At 46.9% G+C, this 23,003-nt stretch overlaps 1 protein-coding gene across 11 annotated transcripts in view; it reads right to left on the bottom strand.

Annotated features, from left to right (window-relative positions):
• LOC140727141 (tripartite motif-containing protein 2-like) overlaps nucleotides 1-23,003 on the bottom strand; it is a 99,545-nt gene that overhangs the window by 55,636 nt on the left and 20,906 nt on the right. For all 11 annotated transcript variants that reach the window (XM_073044450.1, XM_073044448.1, XM_073044449.1 and 8 more), the window contains 2 exons: nucleotides 7,927-8,107; nucleotides 5,472-6,195 (listed from right to left, as the gene is read on the bottom strand). In XM_073044450.1, coding sequence (XP_072900551.1) covers nucleotides 5,472-6,195; nucleotides 7,927-8,107 — 905 coding nt within the window. The remainder of the gene's footprint in view (nucleotides 1-5,471; nucleotides 6,196-7,926; nucleotides 8,108-23,003) is intronic.

Below are 23,003 nucleotides of genomic sequence, written 5' to 3'. Positions count from 1 at the left end.
ATTTGTCAACTCTTGGACTGTATTCATTAGAGTATAGAAGATTGAGAGGGGATTTAAAGAAACATTTTGAATGTTGAAAGGGTTGGACAGAGTAGATGTGGAAAGGCTGCTTCCCTTGGTGGGTGAGTCCAGGACAAGAGGCCACAGTCTTAGAATTAGAGGGTACCCATTCAAAACAGAGATGAGGAGAAATTTTTTTAGCTAGAGGGTCGTGGATTTATGGAATTCATTGCCACATGCAGCTGTGGAGGCCCGATCATTGAGGGTGTTTAAGGAGGAGATTGATAGGTATCTAATTAGGGTATCAAGGGATATGGGGAAAAAGCCGGAAATTGGAACTAGATGGGAGAAGAGTTTAGCTCATGGTGGTGTGGTGGAGCAACCCAATGGGCCGAATGGCCTACTTCTGCTGTTTTGTCTTGTGATCTTATGAAAACTGTGAGGAGCTACAATACAGGAATACACAGAGACACACACATACAACTGTGAGGGGCTGTGATACAGGCATACACAAACACACACACCCACAGAGAACTGTGAGGAGCTACAATACAGGTATAGACAGACACACACACACGGGCTACGATACAGGTATAGACAGAGACCACACACACACATAACCATACCTATTCATCCTTTCACTAAACCTCAAGTCCCGGCAACATCTCTATGGATAATCTCGCTACTCTTTCCTGTAGGTAAGTGGCCAACACTGCAGACAATATTCCCAATTAGGCCCCACCAACATCTTATACAAATTCACATAACATCCCATCTCCTGTCACAAACAGGAGAAAATCTGCAGATGCTGGAAATCCAAGCAACACACACAAAATGCTGGAGGAACTCAGCAGGCCAGGCAGCATCTATGGAAAAAAAGTACAGTGGATATTTCGGGGTTGAATGGGTTCGAGGATCAACCATAATGGAATGGCAGAACAGACTCAATGGTCTGAATAGCCTAATTCTGCTCCTATGTTCTTCTATAGCCTCTCTACTTCCTCAAGACTACCTGCCCCTCCATCTACCCCTTCATATCGTTTGCAATCTTTGTAACAAAGTTATCAATTTCATCACCCAAGTCATTAACATATAACATAAAAAGAATTGGTCCCAACACAGACCCCTGTGGAACATCATTAGTCACCAGCAGCCACACAGAAAAGGCTCCCTTTATTCCCACTCTTTACCTCTTGCCAGTCAGCCACTGTTTTATCCATGCTAGAATCTTTCCTGTAATACCACACCTTGCTAAGCAGCCTCATGTATGGCACCTTGTCAAAGGCCTTCTGAAAATCCAAATACACATCAACCGATTCTCCTTTGTTTGCCCTGCTTATTATTTCTTCAAAGAATTTCAACAGATTTGTCAAGCAAGGTTTGATGAAATAATGCTGTCTACAGGCTACTTTATCATGTGCCTCCAAGTACCCTGAAACCACATCCTTGACCATAAGGCCTATCAAATTGGCCCAACAATTGACTCCAACATCTTCCCAACCACTGAGATCAGACTAATTGGTCTATACATTCCTTTCTTCTGCCTCTCTCTTCTTGTTTGTCACAGTTGTTTCATCTTGCCTTTAGAATATTTCTTCCTCTTTGGTACATATATTGCTGCTCTGCCATCATCCCTGCCAATGGTCTTTTCCAACTCCTCTTTCATGCCTCTGTAACCCCCTTTACTCCACTGTAATACTGATACATCTGACTTTAGCTTCTCCTCAAATTTCAGGTGGAATTTGATCATTCGATTATCACTTGCCCCACCCCCCCAAGGATTCTTTTGTTTTAAGCCCTGATTTAAGATAAAATTTAGGTTCATTGCACAACACCCAATCCAGAATAGCTGATCCCTTAGTGGGCTCAACCACAAGCTGCTCTAAAAAGCTAACTCATAGGCATTCATGAATTCCATCTTTTGGAATCCAGCACCAACCTGATTTTCCCAATCTACCTGCATATCGTGACTATTATAACATTGTCATTTTGACATGCATTTTCTATCTCCCGTTGTAAGAAAGCTTATGGGGTGTTAGCTTTCATAAGTCGAGGGATAGAGTTTAAGAGACGCAATGTAATGATGCAGCTCTATAAAACTCTAGTTAGGCTACACTTGGAGTACTGTGTTCAGTTCTGGTCGCCTCACTATAGGAAGGATGTGGAAGCATTGGAAAGGGTACAGAGGAGATTTACCAGGATGCTGCCTGGTTTAGAGAGTATGCATTATGATCAGAGATTAAGGGAGCTAGGGCTTTACTCTTTGGAGAGGAGGATGAGAGGAGACATGATAGAGGTATACAAGATATTGAGAGGATTAGACAGAGTGGACAGCCAGCGCCTCTTCCCCAGGGCACCACTGCTTAGTACAAGAGGACATGGCTTTAAGGTAAGGGGAGGGAAGTTCAAGGGGGATATTAGAGGAAGGTTTTTCACTCAGAGAGTGGTTGGTGCGTGGAATGCACTGCCTGAGTCAGTGGTGGAGGCAGCTACACTAGTGAAGTTTAAGAGATTACTAGACAGGTATATGGAGGAATTTAAGGTGGGGGGTTATATGGGAGGTAGGGTTTGAGGGTCGGCACATTGTGGGCCGAAGGGCCTGTAATGTGCTGTACTATTCTATGTAATTTGAAGATCACATCATAGATAATGTTGGGGAGCCTGTATACAACTCCCATCAGGGTCTTTTTACCCTTGCAGTTCCTTAGCTCTATCCACTATGATCCCACACCTTCCGACCCTATGTCACCTCTTTCTAATGATTTGATTTCATTTTTTTCACCAATAGAGCAATGCCGCCCCTCTGCCTATCCTTTCGATACAATGTGTATCCTTGGACATTAAGCTCCCAGTTATAATCTTCTTTCAGCCATCTTATCACCTAGATCATTGATAATAATGACAAACAATGGACCCAGCACCAATCCCTGCAGCACAACACTAGTCACAGGCCTCGAAACAGAGGCAACCATCTACTACCATTCTCTGGCTTCTCCCACAAAGCCAACGTCTGATCCAGTTTTACTACCTCATCTTGCATGTCAAGCAATGAACCTTCTTGACCAAACCACACTGTGGCCTCCTCTGCATCAATGACACCAAGCAAAGAGTAAGTGCTTAACAAAACACTGTCTGCTGTCCACAAGTTGTCCTGAGCTCCTGTTGTGTCATTTCAACTACTTTTCCCGTTCCCTCACTGACCTCCCTGTCTTGAGCCTTCACCACTCACTCCGAGCAGCCAAACACAAACTCCATGGTTGAGTCGATAGTGAGAAAAGCACACGGAATGTTGGCATTCATCTCAGGAGGGCAAGAATATAAAAGCAAGGATGTAATCTGAGGCTTTATAAGGCATTGGTCAGACCACACTTGGGAGTATTGTGAGCAGTCTTGGGCCCCTTAACTAAGAAAAAATGCACTGGCTTCAGAGAAAGTCCAGAGGAGGCTCAAGAGAATGATTCCAGAAATGAAAGAGTTTATGAGTGAGGAGTATTTGATGGCTCTCGCCTGTACTTGCTGGAGATTAGAAAAATAAAGGAGAATCTCAATTAAACCTATCGAAGGGAAGAGCACAGTCATGATGGCACGAAACAGCGACTCCTTTGCTCGCATCTTTGGAAACAGCTCTATTTTTATCTTTGATCTCTCCTTTTTTCCCCTTTCAAGGTTCTTTTGAAGACCCTGGCCTGGAGTTACAGTCTGAGTTTGATTCTTTGCAGGAATGGGACCCGCTCTCAGGAGCTCATGACTGGCCGCTTTTTGAGATGCCAAGGACGCGGCCTGAAAGACTAGTGCACTTTCAGGGTGCCAGATTTTCATGGCTCTGGAATCAGGCTGATTCAAGGTCAGTGCTCCTGACTGAGGCAGAGACACCAGAAGCAGCGGGTTAGCTGCTGGCAGTGTACCCAGAGACATGAGTTCTTTGGGCCCAAAGCTCGGAAAAAGCAACGCAACAGATGTTTAGCACCGTTTAAGTCAGCAAGTTGTTTGTTGTTGTCTCCCCTCTCACTGGGAAATGTGAACACTTCTTTTGCCCTTATTAAGGAGAGAGGGAGCCTGTGGTATGTCAAATCACCGGGTGAACGAGTAGTCTGGGGTACTGCAATTCTGTGTCTTTATTGATGCTTTGCTGCACACTTGAGTGCTCAGTGGAGGGTGCTGATGTTTTTTTGCTGATGGGGGGGAGATTGTTGCCTTGCTGCCGCTTGTGCGTCAGGGGAGCTGGGGGGACTTTGGGGTTTTATAACGTTTAACTGTCATTCATTCTTTGGCGCATTCCTCTGTTTCCGTGGATGTTTGCGAAGAAAAGGAATTTCAGGCTGCATATTGTATACATTTCTGTGACATTAAATGTACCTATTGAATATTGAAAGAACTGGATAGAGTGGACTTGGAAAAGTTGTTTCCTATAGTGGGGAGGTCCAGGACCAGATTGAACAGCCTCAGAAGAGAGAGATGTTCATTTAGAACAGAGATGAGGAGGAATTTCTTTAGCCAGAGGATAGTGAATCTGTCGAATTCACTGCCAGACAGCTGTGGAGGCCAAGTCATTGGGTATATTTAAAGGGAGTTTGATAATTTATTGATTAGTCAAAGCATCCAAGGTTAAGGGAGAAGACAGGAGAATAGGGTTGAGAGAGATAATAAATGATGGAATGGCAGAGCAGACACGATGGAGTGAAAGGACTAATACTGCTCCTATATTTGATAGCCCATATTCCAATGGCATGAAATCTGGATTGTCCAAATATAGGAACAGACTCTTTGTGACCCTTCCCTTTCCCACTCCCATCTATCCAGCCACAGTCTCCAAACAACTCCCCTACATGCCACCAACTCTCTCTCTCATTCACCTGTTTCCATCTGTTCACAACCCCACACCCCTCAACTCATTGCAACTACCACTCCACCTCTCCATGTTCGTTCCTGCCCCTCAATCTCATTCCCCAAATCCCCCACCTCACTCACTCCCTGCTCATCCCTCAGCTCTTTCTTCCCTTCCATTTCACAGATGATGAATCTGTGGAATTTGTGGCCACAGGCGGCAGTGGAGGTCAAGTCATTGGGCATATTTAAGGCAGAGACTGACAGGTATCTGAGTAGCCAAGGCATCAAAGGTTATGGTGAGAAGATGGGGCAGTGGGACTAAATGGGACAATGGGTCAGTTCATGATAAAATGGCGGAGCAGACTCGATGGGCCGAATGGCTGGCTTCTGCTCCTTTGTCTTATGGTCTTCCATCAGTTTTCCCAGGCTCTCTCTCACTCGTTGGATACCCATCAGCTCTCTCTCCCCCACTCCCCATTTCTCACCCTCCATTCATCACCAGCTCCATCTCATTTCCCATTCCCCCAGCTCTCTCTCAAACCCTGTACCTCCTGTACCCCCAGCCCGTCGTGTCACCATCACACCTCGCTCTGCACCCTCACTCTCTCCACTGCCCCCAGCCCCAGGTTGCTGTGCAAACTCACCCACACGGAAGATCAGTTCGTCCTCGATGGGATTGTCCTTCCTCTTACCGGTGCCATACATGCTGGCTGGGCGTCGGACAGCCTTTTGCCGAATGTGGCCGCTGCCCGGGGACTTCACTCTGCGTCTGACATCATCCGGCGACTGCACCACCTCGGCGGATTTGGCAGCACGGACTCGGAAGGGGCTGCCCCTGACCGGTTGTCCATACAGGGTGATGGATAGTGTGTGGTCGCCCTCTGACCTCAGGGTGTAGAGCAGGTCATAGGTGCCATTCCGGTTATCCACGATCTCACCCTCAGCTGTGCTACTGTCTGGAGCAGTGATCTGTGCCCGGACGTCCGCACTGCCCGTCTTCACCAGCTCACCATCTTTGTCCTTGGTGGTGATGGTGACCGTAGTGGGCTGGCCCACCACTGTGTTGCGCAGTCCCTCACCCGAGGCCACTGTTTGCCGGGCTACCGCGCTGGTGGTGAGCAGGGCCCCCAGGTTCTGCAAGGAACGTCGTACTGCCTCCGTCTCCACCACACACTCGAGGTGTTCATTCTCCTGAGGGTGCAGAGGGAACTCCTGCTCAGCAAGCTCTCTCAGTGTTTCATTCATCTGCTTCTTCACAAGGAGCACCTCAGCCTCAGTTCCCTGGCTGAGAGCCTGCTCTGTAAACTCAGAACTACTCCGGATCTGCTCCCGGCCCTGAATCAACTGCTGCAGCTGCCTCCGGAGAACCTAGGGACAAAGAGCATGGGGCACATCAGTGTCCGCACTCCATCAGCCATACAGATATAGGGTGGGGGCACATCAGTGTCCGCACTCCATCAGCCATACAGACATAGGGTGGGGGCACATCAGTGTCCGCACTCCATCAGCCATACAGACATAGGGTGGGAGCACATCAGTGTCCGCACTCCATCAGCCATACAGACATAGGGTGGGAGCACATCAGTGTCCGCACTCCATCAGCCATACAGACATAGGGTGGGGGCACATCAGTGTCCGCACTCCATCAGCCATACAGACATAGGGTGGGAGCACATCAGTGTCTGCACCACATTAATCACTGGACATGGACAGTGTCCAGACGGCTGACAGGGTCACGGGGTGAGCATTCCATCACCCAGCACCTCAAAGAACATGAGGCATATCAGTGTCCACACCTCATCAGCTGTACAGACACAGGGCGGGGTCATGTCAGTGTCCAGAGAGCTGACAGGGTCAGAGGAGAGCATTCTGTCCCGCAGCGCCTCCAGAGAACTCAAGGGCAAAGGGCAGGGTCATGTCAACTTGGACTGATTCCACTACTCACTTTCAAGGACCCAGCTCACTTTCAACTCATGTTCTTGATATTACTTATTTATTTTTTATTTGTACAGTTTGGCTTCTTCTACACATTGGTTGTTTGTCAATCTTTATGCATAATTTCTCATAAATTCTATTTTTTTAATTATCTTGTAAATGCCTGGAAGAGAATGAATCTCAAGTTTGTACAGATGTACTTTGATAATAAATTCACTTTAAATTTTGACACAGCTTCATATAAGCAGCATTCATGAGCAATATATAAATTAAATGTAAACTATACATGAATTTATCAAGAAAGAACACAATTAGAACAAGAAATCCATTAGGGTGCAAAGTGGTCATAATGTTGCTGTACTGAGGTAGTGACGATTCCCGGCTCAATCAGAGGTTGATAGGTCCTTGATTAGTCAGTGTCAAGGGTCACAGGGAGAGGCAGGAGTATGGGGTTGAGAGAGATAATAAATCGGAGAATGTCGGAAAAGACTCAATAGTTGACGAAGCCACGAGGAGGCTGCCCCAACCACAGCACCTTGAGACAACCAGAGGGCAAAGGGTAAGGAGTCACGTCCGACCTCATTGGCCACATGAATGCAGGGGAGACCCAGACCACAGGTAATAGGGTCACAGAGAGACCATTCCCCACACTCTTAGCACAAGGTGCACAGTGCAATCCCAATCAGGACCTCAATACCACACATCACCCTGCAATAGGCGAACCCTCAAACCTGAGCCCCGGTCCTTCACTATGCCCAGCAACAAACAGGTGAAACTTGATCACCACCCCAGCCCCTTCCTTCAGCAGTCATGCCCAATCCCTCTTCCTCGCCCATTCCTCTTCTATCCCTCCCCCTTCCCCTGCCCTCCTAACCCAACCTCCCTTCTCTACCACCAACTCCTCTAACTCTGTTTCCCCTCCTCCCGCCGCTCCTTTAACCCTTCACAGCTCCCCACCCTGCCAGCCACCCATCTCCCCTATCCACCTCACCTCCTGCCTCGGGCTGCAGACCTTCCACAGATCCTACACTTGACCGGCCTTGCATTCACAAAGCCCTCCACACTCATAACCCTCTACTACCCTCACACTAAACCTCTTCCATCTTTACCCTCCCCTCCTCCACCGTGCCCCCTTCTTTTCCCTCTCCACCCCCACCCCCTCACCTCCTGCTTGCTGCTGCAGACACTCTCCAGGCCCTGCACCAGGCCAGCCTTGCGTTGCTGCAGAGTCTGTTCCAGCTCCTCGAAGGTTCGGCTCACTTGCCCCACTGCCTCGTCCTTGTTCACCGTCAGCTGCCGGCAGATCCCATCAATCAACTCGATGGCCGCGTTCAGCTGGGGGAGCCTGCAGCAGGCAGAGGGGAGAAGGTGAGAACAGAGGGGGGCAGTCACTTTGCAGAACCCACATTCCTTCACCTTCACCAACTTAGTGGTTCCACACTTACCCTCCAGGACCCTTTCCCTCCCTCCCAGAACTCCCCCTCTCCATCTGCCCTCTCCCAATTGTCTCCCCCCCACCACCTTCAACGGACCCCTTTAATAATTCAACCTGTGTTCAGTGCCTACTCTCCGCCCACTTAGATAATCATGGGGGCACCACAGTCACAGCAGTTAGTATGACACAATTACAGCTCGGGGCGTTGGAGTTGGAACTTCAATTCCAGCGCCCTCTGCAAGCAGTTTCTACATCCTCCTCATAGAATATTTGAGTTTTTTCCAGTGCTCCAGTTTCCTCCCACAGTCCCAACACATACCAGTTAGTAGGTTAATTGGTCATTGTAAATTGTCCTGTAATTAGGCTGGGGTTAAATTGGTGAGCTGCTGTGCTGTGGGCAGGAAGGGCCTGGTCTGCACTGTATCTCAAAGTCAGTAATTAAATAGCTCTTTGAAAACCATCAGACATAGGAGCAGAATGAGGCCATTCAGCCCATCCAGTCTGCTTTGCCATTCCATCATGGCTGATCCCGGATCCCACTCAAACTCATTCACCTGCCCTCTTGCATTATCCTTTGATGCCCTGACTCATCAGGTAGTAACCACGTACATGGCCTCCACCACAGACTGCGACAGAGCATTCCACAGATTCACCATTCTCTGGCTAAAAAAAAATCCTCCTTACTTCTGATCAAAAGGGTCACCCCTCAATTTTGAGGCTGTGCCCTCTAGTTCTGGACACCCCCACCACAGGAATCATCCTCTCCACATCCACCTTACCTAGTCCTTTCAACAGTCAGTAGGTTTCAATGAGATCCCCCACATTCTTCTAAATTCCAGTCAGTAAAGGCCCAAAGCCGCCAAACACACCTCATATGTTAACCCCTTCATTCCCAGAATCATCTTCATGAACTTCCTCTGGACTCTCTCCAATGACAACACATCCTTTCTGAGATATGGGGCCCAAAACAGTTGACAATTCTCGAAGTGCGAGGCAACTAGAGTCTTATAAAGGCTCAGTATTATCTCCTTGCTTTTATATTCTATTCTCCTTGAAATAAATGCTAACATTGCATTTGCCTTCTTTAGAACCATAGAACCACAGAACATTACAGCACAGAAACAGGCCTTTTGGCCCTTCTTGGCTGTGCCGAACCATTTACTACAGACTCAACCTGTAAATTAACCTTCTGGAAATCTTGCACAAGGATTCCAAAGTCTCTGCACCATTGATGTTTGAATTTTCTTCCCATTTAGATAATAGTCTACACTTTTGTTCCTTTTACCAAAATGCATTACCATACATTTCCCATCACTGTATTCCATCTGCCACTTTCTTGCCCATTCTCCCAATGTCTAAGTCCTGCTGCAACCCGATTGCTTCCTCAGCGCCACCTTCCCCTCTACCTATCTTATCATCTGCAAACTTTGCCACAAAGCCATCAATTCCATTATTTAAATTATGACAAACAATGTGAAAAGTAGCGGTCCCAATATTGACCACCGAAGAACACCACTATTCACTGGCAGCCAACCAGAAAAGGCCTCCTTTATTCCCATTTGCTACATCCTGCCTGTCAGCCATTTCTCTATCCATGCCAGTATCTTTCCTGTAATGCCATGGGATTTGATCATGTTAAGCAGTCTCATGTGCGGCACCTTGTCAAATGCCTTCTGAAAATCCAAGTAAATAACATTCTCTGCCTCTCCTTTTGTCCACCCTGCTTGCTTTACTTCCTTGAAGAACTCTACAGATTTGTCAGGCAAGATTTCCCTTCATAGAAACCATGCTGGCTTAGCACAAACAGGAGAAAATCTGCAGACGCTGGAAATCCAAGCAACACACACAAAATGCTGGAGGAACTCAGCAGGCCAGGCAACATCTATGGAAAAGAGTACAGTCAACATTTCGGGCCGAGACCCTTCAGCAGGACTGGAGAATAAAAGATTTAAAAGGTGGGGAGAGTCTAGACTTCACTCCTCTCTAATTCAATCCTCATAACCTCTGAAAGCTCTGCTCTCCACTCCCTCTGCACCAATCCTAACCTCACCATCAAACCTGCAGACAAGAGAGCTGTTGTAGTAGTCTGGCATACTGACTTCTATCTACCATGCTGAGGCCCTGCGCCAACTCTCAGGCACCTCCTCTTACTTACCCCTCAAACAGGACCCCACTAAGGAGCACCAGGCCATTGTCTCCCACACCATCACCAACCTTATTGACTCTGGGGGGGGGGGGGGGTCTCCAATCCATCGCCAACTTCATAGTTCCCGCACCCACATCTCCCGTTTCTACATGCTACCCAAGTTCTACAAATCTGCTTGTCCAGGTAGACCCATTGTTTCAGCTTGTTCCTGAAACTCATATCTGCATACCTCGACTCTGTTTTATCCCCCTGGTTCAGTCCCTTCCTACCAACATCTGTGACACTTCTCATGCTCTGGACCTTCTCAATGATTTCAAGTTTCCTGGCCTCCATCATCTTATTTTCACTATGGATGCCCAGTTCCTGTACACCTCCACCCCCACCAGGAAGGCTCAACACTCTCCATTTATTTCTGGACACCAGACCCAAACAGTTCCCCTCCACCACCACTATCCTCTGCCTAAAAGAACGTCCTCGCTCTATATAATTTCTCCTTTGGCTCCTCACACTTCCTTCAAACAAAAGGTACAGCCATGGGCATTGGCATGGGTCCCAGCTATGCCTGCCTGTTTGTTAGTTACGTGGTACAGTCTATGTTCCAAGCCCACACTGGTGACCATCCTGCACTACACTGACAACTACATTGGTGCTGCTACTTGCACCCATGCTGAACTTATCGGTTTCATCCACTTTTTCTCCAACTTCCACCCTGCCCTCAAATTTACCTGGTCCACTTCCAGCACCTCCCTCCCCTCTCTCTGTCTCTGTAGACAGTTTATCTACTGGTGTCTATTACAAACCCATGGACTCTCACAAATACCTGGACCATACCTCTCCCACCCTGTTACTTGTAAAAACGCTGTCTCCTTCTCTCAATTCCTCTGCCCCCGCTATATCTGCTCTCAGGATGAGGCTTTTCATTCCAGAACAAAGGAGCTGTCTTCCTCCTTCAAAGAAAAGGGCTTCCTTTCCTCCACCATCAACACTGCCCTCAACCGTATCTCTTCCATTTCACGCATATCTGCTCTCACCATCCTCCCACCACCCTACCAGGGATAGGGTTCCTCTTGTTCTCACCCACCACCCCACTAGCCTCCTCGTCCAGCACATAATTCTCCACAATTTTCGCCATCTCCAAAGGGATCCCACCAGGAAGAACATCTTTTCATCCCTCCCACTTTCTGCTTGCCGTAGGGATCACACTCCCTATGCGACTCCCTTGTCCATTCATCCCTCCCCACTGATTTCCCTCCTGGCATTTATCCTTGCAAGCGGAAAAGTGCTTCACCTGCCCCTACACCTCCTCCCTCACTACCATCCAAGCCTTCAAATAGTCCTTCCAGGTGAGTTGTATCTTTAGCTGTGAGTCTGTTGGGGTAATATACTGTGTCTGTTGCTCCCAGTGTGGCCTCCTGCATACCAGTGAGACCTAACATAGATTGGGAGACCACTTCGCCGAGCACCTACACTCCATCCGCCAGAAAATGTGGGATCTCCCAGTGGCCACCCATTTTAATTCCACTTCCCATTCTGGTATGTGTATCCATGGCCACCTCCTTCACCATTCCCCATCCCCTTTTCCCTCTCTCACCTCATCTCCTTGCCCTCCCATCGCCTCCCTCTCGTGCTCCCCCCCCCCCACTTTTCGTTCTTACATGGCCTTCTGTCTTCTATCAGACTCAACCTTCTCCAGACCTGTATCTCTTTCACCAATCAAATTCTCAGTTTTTACTTCATCCCTTCCCCTTCAGGTTTCATTATCAATTTGAGTTTCTCTCTCCCCTCCCCCACCTTTTAAATCTATTCCTCAGCATTTTTTCTTCAGTCCTGCCAAGAGGTTTCAGTCCGAAACATCAACTGTACTCTTTACCATAGCTGCTGCCTGGCCTGTCGAGTTCCTCCAGCATTTTGTCCATGCTGACTTAGACTTATTTTATCGTTAGTCTCCAAGTACTCCAAAACCTCATCCTTACTAATGGACTCCAACCCTTTCCCAAGCACTGAGATTAGGCTAACTGGCCTTTAAGTTCCTTTCTTTTGCCTTCCTCCCTTCTTAAAGAGTGGAGTAACAATTGCAATTTTCCAGTCCTCCGGAACCACACCAGAACCAAGACATTCTTGAAAGGTAATGACAATGCATCTGATATCTCTTCAGCAACCTCTTTACAACCTCTGGGATGTAGTCCATCTGGTCCAGGTGACTTATCCACCTTAAGACATTTCAGTTTGCCTAGCACTTTTTCCCTTTGTAATAACAATGGCACTCACTCCTGATAACTGACACTCACAGACCTCTGGCACACTGCTAGGGTCTTCCAGAGTGAAGACTTGATGCAAAGTGCCCATTGTTCATCTGCCATTTCTTTGTCCCCCATTACTACCTCACCAGTATAATATTCCAGTGGTCCAATATCAACTCTCACCTCCCTTTCACTCTTTATATAACTGAAAAAACTTTCAGTATCCTGGTTATTATTATTGGCTAGTTGACCTCGTGCTTCAAACAAAGAAAATCTGTGGATGCCAGAAGGATCTCAGCCCAAAACGTCAACTGCATCTCTTCCATAGACACTGCCTGGTCTGCTGAGTTCCTCCAGCATTTTCTGTGTGCTGCCCTCATGTTTCATCTTTTCCTTCTTTATGGATTTTTAGTTGCTTTTTGATAGATTTTAAAAACTTCCCAACCATCCAACTTCCCAATTAATCTATTGCATCCGAAGCTCCCGGTGCGGCCTCCTCTACATCAGTGAGACCCGCTGAAGATTGGGGGACCACTTCGTCGAGCACCTACGCTCCGTCCGCCACAACAGACAGGATCTCCCGGTTGCCACTTACTTCAACTCTCCTTCACATTCCTATTCGGATATGTCCATACATGGCCTCCTCTACTGCCATGATGAGGCCAAACTTCAGTTGGAGGAACAACATCTCATATACCATCTGGGTAGTCTCCAGTCCCTTGGTATGAACATCGAATTCTCCAACTTCCGGTAATTCCCTCCCTCTCCCTTCCCCCATCCCACCTTCACTCTGTCTCCTCTTCTAGCTGCCTATCACCTCTCATGACTCTGCCTTCTTCTACTACTTGTGCTTTCCCCTTAGATTCCTTCTTCATCTCTCCTGCCTATCCCCTCCCTGCTTCCCCTCCCCCACCCCTTGATCTTTCCTCTGATTGGTTTTCCACCCTCCCCCCATCTTCTTTATAGGGCCCCTGCCCCCTCCTTTAGTCCTGACGAAGGGTCTCAACCCGAAACGTTGACTGCTTCTTTCAACGGATGCTGCCCGACCTGCTGAGTTCATCCAGCTTTTTTGTACGTCTTGATTTGACCACAGCATCTGCAGTACACTTTGTGCTCCCACTCATTTTTGCTATATTATATGCCCTTTCCTTGACTTTTATGCAGTCCTTAACTTCCCTTGTCAGGCACGGTTGTCTACCCCTGCCATTTGAGAACAACTTCTTCTGTGGGACATATCCATCCTGCGCTTTGTGGAGTATTCCCAGAAACTTCAGCCATCTCTGCTCTGTCATCATCCCCACCGGTATCCTCCTCCGATCCACCTGGGAAAGCTCCTCTCTCATGCCTCTGGAATTTCCTTTATTCCATTGTGATACATGTGACATGTGGTTCTCCCTCTCAAACTGCAGTATGAATTCAATCATATTATGATTCCTTTACATTAAGCTACCAAATACAATCTGAATTCACAATACCCAATCTAAGATAGTCTTTCCCCGAGTAGGCTCAAACACAAGCTGCTCTAAAAAGCCATCTCATAGGCACTCAACAAATTCCCTCTCTTGCAATCCAGCAACTAATTTTAACTAAGTTTCCCCTTGCATATTGAAGTCCATTACAATTGTGACATTACAGTCAGCCCTCCTTATCCGCAAATTCCGTATCCGCGAATTCAACCAACCGCGAATCGTGAAAACCCGGAAATGCTCTTCCAGCACTTGTTGTTCGAGCATGTACAGACTTTTTTTTCGTCATTATTCCCTAAACAATGCAATATAACAACTATTTTACATAGCATTTACATTGTATTAGGTATTATCAGTAATCTAGAGATGATTTAAAGTATACGGGAGGATGTGCGTGGGTTATCGTGGATCTGGATCGAAAAAAATCAGAAGTTCTCTTACTAAGTAAGTCGGAACAGGTACATCTGATATTATTAAGCGTCAGTTAGTCAAACGTTTGTCTTAGTATATAGTATATATTTCACCCTTCTATGCATATAAAACACTTAAGAACATATGCTTGAGCGCCAGGCTTGGGAACCGTTCCCGAGTGCGAGCCAGTGACAGACTGTTTTTGAGTGCGCTCTCCATCTGTGGCGGGTTGATGTGGAGGATCAAAACCCCAAAACCAAATAATTAAACCACCACGTTGCTTAGTAATAATTGTAGCTTTCATCGGGGCAGGGCCTTTCTCACTTTATCCTTTAAAATTGTTCCGATCGTTGACCAACGTAGCCTAACACTTTTCCAATGACCGATGGCGTTCCACCTCTTTCCGATCGCTTTATTATTTTCACTTTATTTTCAATCTTGATCGTGATTATTTTCCTGAACAGAAATACTGCTCATTCAGAGCTCTGGCACCAGGTCCTAATGTCCACCGCACTGAGACAGGTTAAATAAAGTCTGGGGTTCTGCTGGGTCCTGAGATCCACCACATTAAGACAGGTTGAATAAAGGACTTGAGCATCCGCGAAATTTGGTATCCACCAGGGGTCCCGGAACCAATTCCTCGCAGATAAGGAGGGCCAACTGAACTCTTATTACATGCCTTTTCCAGCTCTCTTTGCAATCTCAACCCCACATTCTGACTACTATTTGGAGGCCTATATATGATTCCCGTAATAGTTTTTTTACCCTTGCAGTTTCTTAACTCCTCCCAGAAAGATTCAACATTCTCTGACCCTAAGTCACCTCTTTCTAAAGATGTAATTCTATCTCTTACCAACAGAGGCACACTACCATCTATGCCTTGCTGCCTGTCTTTTCGATACAAACTATATCCTTTGATGTTAAGCTCCCAACTATGGGCTTCTTTCAGCCACGACTCAAGTGATGCCCGCAACGTCATACCGACCAATCTCTACTGTGCCATAAGTTCCTCTACCCTATTCCGAATGCTTCGAGCACTTTAATACAGCATCTTCAATCCTGCATTCTTCGCCCTTTTGAATTTTGCCTCTGTGGTACAATTTAACTCTTTGCACTGTCTGCATTTGTAACCAATCACTGGCTTGTCTTTCCTTACCATCATCTATTTGTAACCCAGCTGGCTCACCCTCAGTTCTATCACACTGGTCCCCATCCCCCTGCCCTATTTTTCTTCTATTCCTATCCTCACAGCCATGTGGCACAGCGGGTAATCCTGAGATTACTACCCTTAAGGACCTGCTTCTCAACTTCCTTCCTAACTCCCTGCAGTCTGCTTTCGGGACCTCCTCCCATTTTCTACCTATGTCAATGGTACCAACATGTACCATAACTTCTGGCTGTGCACCCTCCCTTTTCAGGATATCGTGGATGAATTCAGAAATCCTGGACCCTGGAACCTGAAAGGCAAACTACCATCTATGTTTCTTTTTCACGTCCACAGAATCACCTATCTGTCCCCCTAACTATACAGTCCCCTAGTGCTGCAGCCATCCTCTTCAGTTCCCTACTCTTCTGTACCACAGGGCCAGACTCTGTGCCAGAGGCACAGCCACTGTTGCTTCACCCAGGTAGGCCGTCCCCCCAACAGCACTTAAAATGGAGCATTTACTGTTGTGGGGGATGGTCACTGGGTGCTCTCCACTATCTGATGTATTCCCTCCCCCCCCCCCCCCCCCCGGCCATTCAGCCTATGGTATCAGTTCTAGCTCAGGGTGGTACATCCCCACTTCCCCTGCCCATTACCACAGCACTGGCAATTCCCACAATCTGAAAGCTGACCACACCCCTTCTGTCTGTCCAGCACCCTGCCACCACTGGCCCAATTGCTATTTATTTTACTGATTTAGAGATATTTAGAGAACTGGCCCTTTCAGCCCAATAAGCCGTGCTGCCCAGCAACCACCCCACCTCTCCCCAATTTAACCCATAGCCTAATCACAGGAATTTACAATGACCAATTAACTTACAAACCAGTAAATCTTTGGAACGTGGAGCATCCGGAGGAAACCCACACAGTCCACAGGGAGAATTCCTTACAGGTGACATTGAAATTTAATTGTGAACTCTAACATCTCAAGCTGTAAAAGCATCATGCTGCCATGGTACCCTACCCTATCTAGGTGAGGCCTCACCAGTGCCTTATAAAGCCTCAGGATCACACCCCTGCTCTTGTATTCTAGACCTCTTGAAATGAATGCTAACATGGCATTTGCCTTTCTCACCACCGACTCAATCTGCAAGTTAATCTTCAGGACGTTCTGCATAAGGACTCCCAAATCCCTCTGCATCTTTGATTTTTGGATTTTCTCCCCACTTGGAAAATAGTCCACACATTTATTTCTACTATCAAATTGCATGACCATGCATTTTCAAACATGGCATTTAATTTAGAAACATAGAAAACCTACAACACAATACAGGCCCTTCAGCTCACAAAGCTATGTCCTTACCTTAGAAATTACCTAGGGTTACCCATAGCCCTCTATTTTTCTAAGCTGCATGTACCTGTCCATAAGCCTCTTAAAAAACCTTATTGTATCTACCTTCACCACTGTCGCCAGCAGCCCGTTCCACGCAATCACTACTCTCTGTGTGAAAAAAATTTATCGCTGACATCTCCTCTTTACCCACTTCCAAGCACCTTAAAACTGTGTCCTCTCGTGCTAGCCATTTCAGCCCAGGGAAAAAGCCTCTGACTATCCACACGATCAATGCCTCTCATCATCTTATACACCACCATCAGGTCACCTCTCATCCTCTGTCGCTCTAAGGAAAAAAAAGGCCGAGTTCACTCAACCTATTCTTGTAAGGCATGCTCCCCAATCCAGGCAACATCCTTGTAAATCTCCTCTGCACCCTTTCTATGGTTTCCACATCCTTCCTGTAGCAAGGCAACCAGAACTGAGCACAGTACTTCAAGTGGGGTCTGACCAGGGTCCTATATAGCTGCAACATTACCTCTCAACTCCTAAACTCATTCCCACGATTGATGAAGGCCAATGCACCGTATGCTTTAAACCACGGAGTCAATCTGTGCAGAAGCTTTGAGTCTCCTGTGGACTTGGACCCAAGATCCCTCTGATCCTCCACACTGCCAAGAGTCTTACCATTAATACTATATTCTGCCATCATATTTGACCTACCAAAATGAACCACCTCACATTTATCTGGGTTGAACTCCATCTGCCACTTCTCATCTTGCATCCTATCAATATCCCACTGTAACCTCTGACAGCCCTCCACACTATCCATAACACCCCCAACCTTTGTGTCATCAGCAAATTTACTAACCCATCCCTCCACTTCCTCATTAAGGTCATTTATAAAAATCACGAAGAGTAAGGGTCCCAGAACAGATCCCTGAGTCACACCACTGGTCACCGACCTCTATGCAGAATATGACCCGTCTACAACCACTCTTTGTCTTCCGTGCGCAAGCCAGTTCTGGATCCACAAAGCAATGTCCCCTTGGATCCCATGCCTCCTTACTTTCTCAATTAGCCTTGCATGGGGTACCTTGTCAAATGCCTTGCTGAAATCCATAAACACTACATCTACTGCTCTACCTTCATCAATATGCTTCGTCACGTCCTCAAAAAATTCAATCAGGCTCGAAAGGCATGACCTGCCTTTCACAAAGCCATGGTGACTATTCCTAATCATATTAAGCTTCTCCAAATGTTCATAAATCCTGCCTCTCAGGATCTTCTCCATCAACTTATCAACCACTGAAGTAAGACTCACTGGCCTATAATTTCCTGGGCTATCTCTACTCCCTTTCTTCAGTTCAGTTCAGTTTCAGTTTATTGTCATTTAGAAACCACAAATGCAATGCAATTAAAAAATGAGACAACGTTCTCCAGAATGATATCACAAAAGCACGCGACAAGACAGACTGCACCAGAAAATCCACATAACGTTTGGTAATCCCCAAATCCAGAGTCCAGAGAGGCTGCTGCGTATTAATATTGCGCTACCATCTTAACGCGGTCCCCGGAAAGGAGCTCAAAATCCACCAGACAAAACAAGACAACCCTGACACACCAAGTCAAGAGACCAACTCTACCACCCAACAAACCAAAAACTAAAGCTACAAGACCTACACAAAACCACATAGTTACATAGTTATAGTTAACATATAGTTACAACAGTGCAGACAATACCATAATTGATAAAAAAAAAACAGACCATGGGCACAGTAAAAATAGTCCAAAGATGTTAAAAGACTATAAGTTCGAAAGAAACGACCACACAGTTTCCACAAGTCCTCAGGATCTCGACAGACTCGTCATCCCACGCAGGGGGCAGAAGGGAATATCCCCACTATGGACTTCCACGGCGCCAGACTCAGCCTCACAGATGCAGCACATAGTGAAAGCGCCCCGACCACAGCGGATTCCGAGTCCGTCGAACCTCTGAGCCTCCGACCATCCCCTCCAGCACAGCCTCTCTGAGCACCATCCTCTGCCGAGCGCACGACGACGCCCCCACCAACGGCCACAACAGCAGCAGCAACGAAGATCCTGGAGATTTCCAGATGTTCCTCTGTGCTCCCACGTCTGTATTTTCATCAGATTAGGATTGTGCACAGCACCCCGCTTAACAAATAACAGACATCAGCTCCGGAGTGGCCGCTGCAAACTGCATCACGCTGCCATCTTGAATAGTGGAACAACATCCACAACCCTCCAATCCTCCAGAACCTCTCCCGTCCCCACTGATGATGCAAAGATCATCGCCAGAGACTCAGCAATCTCCTCCCTCAACTCCCACAGTACTCCGGGGTACATCTCGTCTGGTCCCGGTGACTTATCCAACTCGATGCTTCCCAAATAGCTCCAGCACGTCCTCTTTCTTAATGTCTACATGCTCAAGCTTTTCATTCTGCTGTAAGTCATCCCTATAATTTACAAGATCCTTTTCCGAAGTGAATACTGAAGCAAAGTACTTATTAAGTACCTCTGCTATCCCCTCCAGTTCCATACACACATTTCCACTGTCACACTTGATTGGTTCAATTATCCCACATCTTATCCTCTTGCTCTTCACATACTTGTAGAATGCCTTCGGGTTTTCCTTAATCCTGTCCGCCAAGGCCTTCTAGTGGCCCATTCTGGCTCTCCTAATTTCTTTCTTAAGCTCTTTCTTGCTAGCCTTATAATCTTCGCGATCTCTATCATCACCTAGGTTTTTGAACTTTTTGTAAGCTCTCCTTTTCTTCTTGACTATATTTACACAGCCTTTGTACACCACGGTTCCTGTACCCTACCATCCTTTCCCTGTCCCATTGGAACGTACCTATGCAGAACTCCATGCAAATATCCCCTGAACATTTGCCACATTTCTTCCTTACATTTCCCTGTGAATATCTGTTCCCAATTTATGCATCCAAATTCTTGCCTGATAGCCTCATATCTCCCCTTACTCCAATTAAACACTTTCCTAACTTGTCTGTTCCTATCCCTCCCCAATGCTATGGTGAAGGAGATAGAATTGTGATCCCTATCTCCAAAATGCTCTCCCACTGAGAGATCTGACACCTGACCAGGTTCATTTCCCAATACCAGATCAAGTACAAACTCTCTTCTTGTAGGCTTATCTACATATTGTGTCAAGAAACCTTCTTGAACACACCTAACAAACTCCACCCCATCTAAACCCCTCACTCTAGGGACATGTCAATCGGTATATGGGAAATTAAAATCTTCCACCACAACAACCCTGTTATTATTACACCATTCCAGAACCTGTCTTCCTTTCTGCTCCTCGATGTCCCTGTTACTATTGGGTGGACTATAAAAAACACCCAGTAGAGTTATTGACCCCTTCCTGTTCCTAACTTCCACCCACAGAGACTCCGTAGACAACCCTCCATGACTTCCTCTTTTTCTGCAGCTGTGACACTATCTCTGTTCAACAGTGCCACACCCCCACCTCTTTTGCCTCCCTCCCTGTCCTTTCTGAAACATCTAAAGCCTGGGACTCAAAGTAATCATTCCTGTCCTTGAGCCATCCAAGTCTCTGTAATGGCCATAACATCATAGCTCCAAGTACTGATCCACGTTCTAAGCTTATCCGCTTTGTTCACAATACTCCTTGCATTAAAATAGACACATCTCAGACCATCAGTCTGAGCGCTTCCCTTCTCGATCACCTGTCTATCCTCCCTTTCGCACTGTCTTCAAGCTTTCTCGACTTGTGAGCCAGCCACCTCTTCCTCCATCCCTTCAGTTTGGTTCCCACCCCCCAGCAATCCCAGTTTAAACTCTCCCCAATAGGATATTGGTCCCCCTGGGATTCAAGTGCAACCTGTCCTTTTTGCACAGGTCATTCCTGCCTTCAAAGAGGTCCCAATGATCCAGAAATCTGAATCCCTGCCCCCTGCTCCAATCCCTCAGCCATGCATTTATCCTCCACCTCACTCTATACCTAAACTCACTGTCACATGGCACAGGCAGTAGTTCCGAGATGACTACCTTTGAGGTCCTGCTTCTCAACTTCCTTCCTAACTCCCTGTAGTCTGCTTTCAGGACCTCTTCCCCTTTCCTGCCTGATGCACCATCAATAACTCTCGGAGACGGGAGGTGAACGATAGGCTTTTATTAGCAGCAAAAAAGACCACGACATCTTGGAGACTGAGGAAGGAGCAAGTGCCTCCAATTGCCTTTATACAGGCGTCTGTGGGAGGAGCCACAGGAGCAGTCAGCAGAGGGGCATGTCCAGACAGGTATACATAGTTTACCACACTGCCTATGTCGTTGGTACCAATATGACCTCTGGCTGTTCTCCATCCCACTTCAGGATATAGTGGTTATGATCAAAAACATCCCGGACCCTGGCACCTGGGAGGCAAACTACCATCCGTGCTTCTTTCCTGTGTCCACAGAATCGCCTGTCTGACCCCCTAACTATAGAGTCTCCTATCACTGCTGCCATCCTCTTCCTTTCCCTACCCTTCTGAGCCACAGGGCCAGACTCTGTTGCTTCCCCCAGGTAGGTTGTCTCCCCCAACAGTACTCAAGCACGAGTACTTATTGTCAAGAGGTACAGGCACAGGCGTTCTCTCTAGCGTCTGACTCCTTCCCTCCCTTCTCCTGACTGTTACCCACTTAACTATCTCCCCAGGCCCCGGAGTGATACCTGCCTATAGGTCTCTCTGTCACCTCCTCACTTTCCCTGACAGACAAAGGTCATTGAGCTGCCTCTCCAGATCCCTAACACAGTCCGTAAGGAGCTGCAGCTTGATGCACCTGTTGCAGATGTGGTCATCCGGGAGGCTGGGAGTCTCCCGGACCTCCCACATCTGACACTGAGCACAGAACACCAGCCTCACACATATTCTTCCTGTTTGTATTCTACAACGTCAACCTACCTCACCTCGACCCGTTATCGCCAAAGCCTTTCTACTCTGTCTACCTCTACTCCATCGCCCACTCTTCCAACAGTCACTCTATAAGGTGTCTCCTTATAAACTCTTCCCGTTGTTCTCACTGGCTAACGTCCACAAACTTGCACAGTTGTGCCTCAATCAAAATGCTGAAGAAATAACCATTTTGAAGAATTTGCCACTTTCTTGTCCATTCTGCACCCTACCTGTTTCCTCAACACTCCCTGCCTCTCCACCAATCTTCGTATCATCTGCAAACCTGGAAACAGAGCCATCTATTCCATCATCTAAATCATTTATATACAGCATAAAAGGAAGCAGTCCCAACACCGACCCCTGTGGAACACACTAGTCACTGGCAGCCAACCAGAAAAGGATCTTTTTATTCCCACTTGCTGCCTCCTACCAATCAGCTAATGCTCTAACCATGTTAGTAACTTTCCTGTAATACCATGGACTCTTAACTTGGTAAGCAGCCTCATGTGTGGCACCTTGTCAAAGGCCTTCTGAAAGTCCAAATATACAGCATCCACTGCATCCCCTTCATCTATCCTACTTGTAATCTTCTCAAAGAATCCAACAGGTTCGTCAGGTATAATTTTCCCTGAAGGAAACCATTCTGATTTTGTACTATCTTCTCCTGTGTCACCAAGTACTCCATCACCTCATCCTTATCTGAAACCATCAATCTGAGTGCATCCCTTCTCTATCACCTGCCTATTCCAACCTCTGAGGTCAGGCTAATTGGTCTATAGTTTCCTTTCTGCTGCCTTCCTCCTTTCTTAAAGAGTGGAGTGACATTTGCAATTTTCCAGTCCTCTGGCACCATGCCAGAGTCCAATGATTTTTGAAAGATCACTTTTTATGCCATCACAATCTCTAATGCTGCCTCTTTCAGAACCCTAGGGTGCAGTTCATCTGGTCATACCCAGTTCTGACAGAGTTCCTCCTCCCACAGACACTGCCTGACATGTTGTGTCAATGGAAGGTCTTAGGCCTAAAATATTAACAGTTCCCCCTTCTACAGACACTGCCTGACCTGTTGTGTGTTGCCAGTGTTTCCTCTTTTCAATTGATGCTATATTCATTTCGGTCT

The sequence above is a fragment of the Hemitrygon akajei genome, chromosome 4 (genome assembly GCF_048418815.1).
Source record: "Hemitrygon akajei chromosome 4, sHemAka1.3, whole genome shotgun sequence".
Classification (NCBI taxonomy): domain Eukaryota; kingdom Metazoa; phylum Chordata; class Chondrichthyes; order Myliobatiformes; family Dasyatidae; genus Hemitrygon; species Hemitrygon akajei.
The sequence above is the reverse complement of the archived record's forward strand: the minus strand, read 5'-3'. Positions and strand labels throughout refer to the sequence as shown.